Below are 9,031 nucleotides of genomic sequence, written 5' to 3' on the forward strand. Positions count from 1 at the left end.
GTCTGCACCAGCTGTTCTGCTTGTATTCCATTGCCGTTCAGCCCGGGACTCATCTCTCTCTTCACTGACTTCACCTGTGTGCTCTTCCCCTGCGCACGTGATGAACCGCGGCCCACTGCCCGTCCGTGAGGAGTGGACCGTTGCCCTCCGTAGCCAGAACTGGCGTCGTCCCCTTGGCTATCATCCTCATCAATAATGACCAGATCTGAGGGCATCTCCTTAAACTGGTAAACAAGCCTCTGTCCTTCAACCTTGGCCAGTATACCCCTCTGGTAATAGTACCTAAAAGAGAGCGAGAGAAAGTAGGAGGTCAAGAAAAGCAATTCCTCTGGCATGATTGGTCCCTCTGGGTAAAGTGTTTGTAACCATTGGCTCACCTGAGTGCTCTGCCCATGGTTTCGTAGTTCATATCAGGCTTGTTTTTGTGCTTGCCCCACAGCTTGCTGAAAAATTCAGCTTTACCATTGCATGGAAAAATTACATCTTATAATGAATATATTCAAACAGAAAACCATTATTTTAAATTGTACTACATTTTGAATATTTGTCAATATTACTGTTATTATGGTATTTTGATTAAATAAATGTAACCTTGATGAGCAGAAGAGACTTCTTTCAAAAACACCTCAAACTTTTTAACAGTACTGCATATATACTGTATAAACAGTGTTGTGGATTGTTTCAGGTGCAATGCACATTTTCATGAGAAAAAAAAAACATCATGCCACCTATAATTGTGATCACTTATTGGACTCACCAGAGAGCCCCACATCTCCCATCATGCTCTCTTCCACCACATCCTGAATGGCATCCACCATGATGCCATTAGTCACCTCATCTGCCTCCAGTCCAGAGTACACCTGCATGAGGTCGGCAGCGGGCACCTGCTCCACGATCACCGCTGGGAACACTGAAGGGTCGTCCAGCTGTGGGAGAACAAACAGAGAGATAAATGTGCCATTGATCTAAAATCAACCGTTGTGCGATGCTTTCAGCCGAAAGGCAGTAAAGAGCACCATAATTGCTTTAAAACACATAAATTTGCCCCTTCCCTGCAGATGAAAGCTTCTAATCCACAATCGTCCAGGTTACTTATATTCACAGAGGCTGCAACTAATGGCCCATTCATAATGGCTTTAACCTGAGCTGGTTCAGTCACTTGGTTGGACTCTCAATACGTGACAGCATAACAATGAGGCCTGAGACGAGCCTGTGTGGTATTAATGACGTAAACGCAAATGTACCACAGTTCCAGTAAGGTTCTTATACACATGACCCTGTTTGCTTCCAGGGTCATGAGCCTCATGCCAAAAGCACCATTTCAGGCTTTCTCATTTCCACCAGCATTCCTAAGCGAGGGTGGAGATCACACGGGGGGAAAGAGGAAATAGTTGGTGCTGGACTCTAAAGCCACAAGAGACTGTTCCTCATCCCCCACCACAGTCAACACAGCCAAAATATACTATCATACTTAATAAACGATGTCTTTCTTCTGCCCTTTATGTTTTCCTACTCTTAAAGGTGGTCTAGATTAGCAATTTGAAGGGCTTTCCTAAACAAAACAACTCCATTTCCAGGAAAAACTGGTGTTGAAGACAGCATCACTGAGTAAGAGACACTGTGTGTGTGTGTGTGTGTGAGAGAGAGAGAGAGAGAGAGAGAGAGACCAACCGAATCTCATTAGCCGGATAGCAGCTCTCATTAGGCTTCTGGCAGACGATAAGTGCAAACAAGGCAAAACGTGTCAGATATGAGTGAACATTGACAGAGCGGGAATAATTCAAGAGAAACTGCAGTCTGATCAAAGTCTAGTGACCTTTATTCTGACACTTGTTAGAGGACCGCTTAAATTTTGCAACTGTTCATTGTAAGCTTGACAAGTGACTGCCTTCCTTAAGGACTTACATTTCATGATTTATTCTGCAATTTTTTTAAATTACTGAGATCACATGCACGCATGTGTCTGTTGTGTTGTATAACCATTAGATGGCAGCAGAACGCAGTTTATCACCTTTCCAGTTGTGCAACTGTGTGAAGATGAGCAAAACAAGAACAAAATGCAAAGACCATTCCTGGCCAAAGACAATAATCACACACACGCACAAAAATAAATAATATTTAACAATAACTGATCAGTGTACTACAGTACTTCAGGGATGCTTGAAATATTGTCTCTTTGCAAACAAGATTGTGAAACACATAAGCCATCTCTTCCTTTGGCAGGATTTTCTGTTTTTGTTCCATCATCCTTGGACTATTTGCTGTTGTTATGGCATTTTCCCCAGAGACTCGATGGGTTTGGCTTTTCAAATCTCAGTTCAAGGCCAGAATAATTCATTCAGTACAGTTTAACACAAGCTCTAAACTACTAGAAACGGATTCAATAGCGACACTTGAAATTAGCTACTGTTTAATTTGGATATACACTACCATTCAAAAGTTTGGGTCTGTAAGATTTTTTTAAAAATGTTTTTGAAAGGTGTCTCTTATGTTTACCAATGCTGCATTTACTTGATTAAATACAGTAAAAAAAACACAAAAAAAACAGCAATATTGTAAAATAATGTTGCAATTTAAAACAACTGTTTTTTGTTTACTGGCCATCTAGCCCAAGACCCTACACAGAGTGCATGATAGTAAAATGTAATTTATTCCTGTGATGGCAAAGTTGAATTTTCAGCAGCCATTACTCCGGTCTTCAGTGTCACATGATAATTCAGAAATTATTCTAATATGCTGATTTGCTGCTCACAAAACATTTAATATGATCAATGTTGATGACAGTTGTGCTGCTTAACATTTTTGTGGAAAATATTTTCAGGAGTCTTCGATAAATAGGAAGTTCAAATCATTTGTTCATCTGTGTACTAAGAGAAGAGTTTTAACTAGGCTAGACAGACACTCTGTGAATCCCACAAGCCCTGACTGCTTAGTAAGCAGGAAACGTAGTCTTGCTCTGTGCATTTGTCCATGTCCTCCCTCCCGCCCTGCCATACTGGGGAACTACAGACATCAGATATCAGGATTATGCAAAAAACTTTGGTGATCGGTTTACATATTCTCTCTCATACTGCCTGACAAGTAAATGCAAAATAGCAGAACATATCTGTATAGTCTATACAAAGTTAAAATTCAAAGTCTTGCATAAAATCCATGCTATTTGTCATCAAACCAATTTATGATGTAATCAACATGGCATAAAAATCAGCTGAATAGCTCTGCCCTAATACATGTAAGATTCTAATACTAATACAGCTCTTCATATGCCAATATCTCAATCTTACACATTAGTAAAAAGAGTAAAGCTTCTGTTTTTTAAAAAACAGAGACTGCCATAAACCTGTAACATCCTTTTTTTCCACAATAATCAACCACATTTCTAACAGGGAAACATCAGATAAAGATCAGTCATTTGCATAGTTGAGTTCCGTGTTCCGTGTTCCTACTGTATGCATAAACCCGATAGCATGCGGCGTGTTTCACAGTTACACTCTCTTCTGCTTTACCTGACGCCAGTTGTGATACTAACCCACTGATGCAATCTAAGACCCTCACTTGCAATGTCGGAGACAAGTTCTTGGATGATTTCCAAACACTGTGTACTAAGCAGGTGTCACGAGACAGGTTTTTAGCAATAAATAAATTGACCACTATAGAAAATATAGAAAAGGTGATTTAATATACTGTGTGGATGCACCAATACAGTTGATTCCATGATATCATGCAAGTAAAAATGCTTTGATACAAAAAAAGCAATTGTTGCATAAAGTTCGCCACACAAAGAAACACTGGCAGCCAAACTACATCTAAGTGGACTGAAGAAATTTAGAAAATACACTGCCGTTCAAAAGTTTGAGGTCAGTAAGTTTTTTAGAAGTCTCTTATGCTCACCAAGGCTGCAATTACAGTATTTGACAAAAATACAGTAACAACTGTAATACTGTGAATCTTTCAGAAATGATTCTAATATGCTGATTTGGTGGTTAAGAAACTTTTCATATTATTATCAATGTTGAAAACAGTTGTGTTGCTTTAATTTTTGTGGAAACCATGATTCTTTTTTTTCCAGGTTCATTTATGAAAAGAAAGTGCAAAAGAACACTATTCATTTGAAATAGAAATCTTTTGTAATATTATAAATGTATTTACAGTCTATTTTGATCAATTGAAGGAGTCCTCGCTGAATAAAGGTTGTGTTCGTTTATACAGTAGCGGTGAGATGTTTGATTACAGTTAACAAAAGCTCTACATTGTTGTACACAAAATGACTTAACTAGGAGTTGTCGGTGTTTACTAAACTAATTATGCCAACTGATATGATTCCTATGTTTGGTATCTCTCACCCAATATATTTTTATGCTTTAAAATAATTGAAGAAAGTGGTAATCAAGTATTCTAATTTTAAAATACTATGGTGGTCAGTAGCATCCTGTATTTGATACAATCACTAGTGGAATTAAAGGTTTATTAAATACCACCCTCAAATTATAGTCTCATTGAAAAATTAGAGCATTACTAAATTAGAGCATTACTAAAAATACAAGTATCGGTATCAGTGAGAACCAAAACCAAGTGTCAATATTTGCACTCGGTCTCTAAAAAATTACCCGTGCATCCCTATTTTATACAACCCTACAAATAATTAAACTTACATGCACAATAATTTGCAGATCAAAAATCAGCCCATTCTGAAAACCTGATGATGCAAGAAAACCTTGTTCACACAGAAATTATTTTGTTTTGACATCAACAGTCATTCACATGAGACATGCGCATACTGAATAAGTCACTAGAATGTAGGTAAAGGTGTTTACATACCGAGTGTTCTAGTTGTGCCAGTTGTTTTTTCTTTTTTTTCTTTTTTGCTTAAAAAGTTTGCAATCTTTAGCAGACGTTTGTAAGACATTATGCTATATTAGGTTAATAAGATAATCAGTGTAAGATTGTGCACTCAGTGACTCTCAGTGGAAATCTGGATCTAGTACACAACTGCTATTGTGTGCGGTAGCTGAACTCTGACACGGTGGCTTAATATCATTTCACTCACATTACAAGACGACTTGAATTATGGGAGTAATTATTGACTCTAGGTTCAGCACAGCTAATCATTACAGTCCACACAAGCAGCTGGACACATTTCACAGCACTCGTGTGTGGAAAACCCTGCACAAGCAGTGAGAAGCGTCAAGGTTTGTTTTGCACAGTCTCCGAAAAAGCAGCTCTATTGTTATTAGTGGGAGTCGAAAGATATCTGAGACTGTCGGGCGACTGGTAGAGCTTATTTATGACGGTGTGGTAACACGGTGGGGGGATTTAGGGAGTGACTTAGAAGCCAGTGTCGTTTCAAAACAATAGTAGATTTCTGGGTGGATCAGGACTGGTCTCCTACGCTGCAACAAGTTGAGCAGGTTAGGCCTGAATCTAGCATTCAGTTCTCTTTCAGTCTGTAAGAGAAGAGGCATGGGATTCGATAGAAGACCTGTCACACCTGAGCCATTCACATGACTGTACAAACACACTTAAGCTGAAGATCAGAATTCTGGAGTCATCTGAACTCAGACAGAATATACACCGAACAAACCAAAACACACAAGCATGACAGCATGCTTGCATCCGCACATACTGTAGAGTGGCCTAAAATGTATTTGGATACTTTTGCCACAATTAAAAATGTATGAATGTATGTGCATGACCTAACAAAAATATGAAATGAAAATTAAATAAATGTAGCACAAGCACATGTCTCGGTCACAAAAAACTTTCAAAATATGAAATGATAAATACATTACCGTTCAAAAGCTTGGGGTCAGTAAAAATTGTTTTTAAAGAAATTAATACTTTTAATCAGCAAGGTCACAAATCAATCATGTTTAATGTTACAAAATATTTATATTTCAAATAAACGTTCTTTTGAACTTTCTATTTATCAAAGGAAAAAATGAAGAAGAAAAAAGTATCAGTTTCCATAAAAAGCACCACAAATGCTTTCAGCAATGTTAACAATAAAAAATGCATCTTGACACCAAATCAGCAAATTAGAATGACTTCTGAAGGATCAAGTGACACTGAAGGCTGGAGTGCAAAAAATTCAGCTTTGCATCACAGGAATAAATTACATTTTAAAATAAATTCAAAAATGAAAAATTGTAAAATCATTTCATAAACATACTTGTTTTGATTGAATAAATGCAACCTCGGTGAGTATAAGAGACTTCTTTCAAAAACAAAAAATCTTACCAACTCCAAACTTTTGAATTGTAGTGTATATTGTTCAAAAACATTGGCTGTTTTCTGGTCAAGCTTTGCTGAACATGTTTACTGTGCGAACTTGAAGAGAACTGACATGACTTAAAACACAGCTTGACTTGAAACAGTAACCTCTGGACCAGTTGGTAAAAAAAAAGAGTTTAAAAAATGGCTCAGAAAAGTGAAGTTCTCAAATAGCTCCAGCAGCATTTGTTTGCAGATACTTTTTGGGGCCACTGTATGTAACATAATTAGGCGTCCTGAGGCTCAAATGCTACCTTTATTCCCAACCAGGTTTTCGTAAAAGAATACAAACACACTGAGTTCATACTGACTGGCTATTCCTACACCTCAGTCTTTCCATCTGCGCCCTGCCAGCAACACACACAGTCATCTCTCAACCCTCTCCTTGCACTCTTAATTTTCCACCTTCCTCCCTCCCTTCCCGGCATCTAAGACACAGACCCATATAAAACCCATATCCCCTCCTTGAGACCTGGCCTGTGAAGCTGGATGGACAAAGACAGTACCTAAACATAAAGAAACCACAAGTTTACGTGCCTAATAACAAAGATTTCTGGCACCAAAATGTTTTTATGGTTTTCAGGTCAACGATGAAGGGCGGTTCATAGTCTGATAACACAGAAAACAACAAACGTGACTGTGATGTACCTGATTGATTTCATCCATCCCATTACTGGCGAACTCAAAGACAAGCTCGCTGGACTGGACCGCAGTGGTCATGGTGTTGTAGGGAGGGAAAGGGTAGGACACAGGCTGACAGGCAGAGGGTTCCTACCCCTCCACGCACTCCCCGGACCGCTTCACTCCACACCACACCCCTCGGCACAGGAAGCACTCTGAGGCAGGAACACTGCTAAGGTAATCTGCTGCTTTCACAAAATGAGAGGCACTGTTAGGCAAAAACAGAGTTCCCTTTTTTGGTCCTGCACGCTTCTGGGGGTTTTTTTCTCCAGATGACGGACAGAGTGGCAGAGGACTACGTGACTGCGTGATGGAGGATGGTTCTTCTCACTCCAACTGCGTCTGGGGCATCTAAACCTTCAAGAGAGAAACAGAGGAAAAGGAACATTAGGAAACTGCGACTGAGCAAAATGGGCTGTCACATTATCAGAGAGAGAGAGGGCTGGGATGGCCGGACGAGCCAGAGACGGTACCGTTGGGACTGAGGCGAGGGGCTAATTTTCTGACTCTATGAAGCATTCGCTCACTGCTGGAGAGACTTTCTGCTCACCAATCCCATTCTTGGCTTCAAACGCACAAAACTGCCCCAAAGTCAGACTCTGAGAATGTCTGGCCAGGCATAATGAAAATGGGCGAATGGAAAACACAATCCACTTCCCAGCAAATTCATCACTGGCCACTTAACTTTTTCTCACTTTGACTCCAGTTTACCCTCTGAGATCACAACAATACTGTTGCATTGCTTTGTCACTCTATATTCACTAGGGATACACAATATATCAAGTGTTATATCAGTTATCATCCAATTATTTAAAGAAAAACTAAATATATTTTAAATATTATTTTTATATATTTAAAATACATTAATTAAAATATTTTTAAAAAATTAAATACTTAGCCAATAACTATATGACGCTGATAATTAAAATTGTATTAGAATTATTTTTTAAAACATTATTTAAAATAATTTTAAATAACAGTTTAAATATTATTTTAATTCACTTCATTATTTAATTAACTTTATTATTATTATTATTATTATTATTATTATTATTATTATATATTATTATTATTATTATTATTTTTGTTGATAATTTGCTTTAAAAATCACAAAAATCACATTATTATTTTTGTTGATAATTTGCTTTAAAAATCACATTTTAAAACTCTGATGTGCAAAGCCATCAGAACCGAACCGAACTGAAAACCGTGGTTAATAAACTGAGGTATGTAATGAACCGTGGGCTAACTGTATTTTTGCATCCCTAAAATACACACACACACACACACACACACACACACACATATATATATATACATATATATAACACTTAATCTCACAATGAATATCATTTTTCATACTGTACATTATATATATATATATATAAAGCACTGTTAATCTCCCAATAAATATTTTTTTCCAGCTTATAGGTATCAGGTAGAATTTAAATATTGCTATAGTAATAATACCATTCACACTATTCTTTCTGCAGATAATCAACATAAATCAACAAAAGCTACGAGACAGCTGGTCTACTCTACTGTCATTTTGAATGCCTGGTTTAATTCGTCAAGGTTCAGATGTAATAAGTGAACCTCTTCAGTGGCAGTGTGGAGGAAGGGGGAGGGCATGGATTGCCACAGGATATGAGATCAGCCAGCCTGATCAAAGGGGTACTGTAAACAAGGTTGTGTTATCAGTCACTTGAGTAAAAAAAATGGCTCAGAACACACCCTCATCCAAAGTCCACATCCACTCCTCACACTGGAGCCAGCTAAACTACAGAAACTCAAAAACACAAGAATCACAGGCCATTGAGAGAAAAGAGTACCCTCTGTCCGGCCCTGAGGCAGCAAGGAGGAACAGGAGGGGCTGCAGTCTGGTTAAAGATTAAACGAGGGCAGTGGGGAAAGGAGAGGTGGTTTGGCCAAAACACTGAAGGGGGGTGTAAAATGGCAGCGGAGCAGCCCATGTCTCCTCTGTGGCAGGGTGGGGCTTGTTTGCTTTGAAAGGACAGTGTGTGTGTGTCAACAAGTGCATACCAGGTTGAATGGTGTCTGGGGGGTTAGGGTTGCTTGG

General features: G+C 38.5%; 1 protein-coding gene across 1 annotated transcript in view; it reads right to left on the reverse strand.

The window, feature by feature from the left end:
- Nucleotides 1–9,031, reverse strand: part of LOC107724823 (ETS-related transcription factor Elf-4-like) — a 26,103-nt gene that overhangs the window by 2,737 nt on the left and 14,335 nt on the right. Inside the window, exons 2-5 of the mRNA XM_016533900.1 lie at nucleotides 6,919–7,308; nucleotides 742–926; nucleotides 378–443; nucleotides 75–282 (exon numbers count right to left, since the gene is read on the reverse strand). Coding sequence (XP_016389386.1) covers nucleotides 75–282; nucleotides 378–443; nucleotides 742–926; nucleotides 6,919–6,990 — 531 coding nt within the window. The 5' untranslated portion in view covers nucleotides 6,991–7,308. The remainder of the gene's footprint in view (nucleotides 1–74; nucleotides 283–377; nucleotides 444–741; nucleotides 927–6,918; nucleotides 7,309–9,031) is intronic.

This window comes from Sinocyclocheilus rhinocerous, unplaced genomic scaffold (assembly GCF_001515625.1).
Source record: "Sinocyclocheilus rhinocerous isolate Xijiao unplaced genomic scaffold, SAMN03320098_v1.1 scaffold1687, whole genome shotgun sequence".
Lineage (NCBI taxonomy): Eukaryota > Metazoa > Chordata > Actinopteri > Cypriniformes > Cyprinidae > Sinocyclocheilus > Sinocyclocheilus rhinocerous.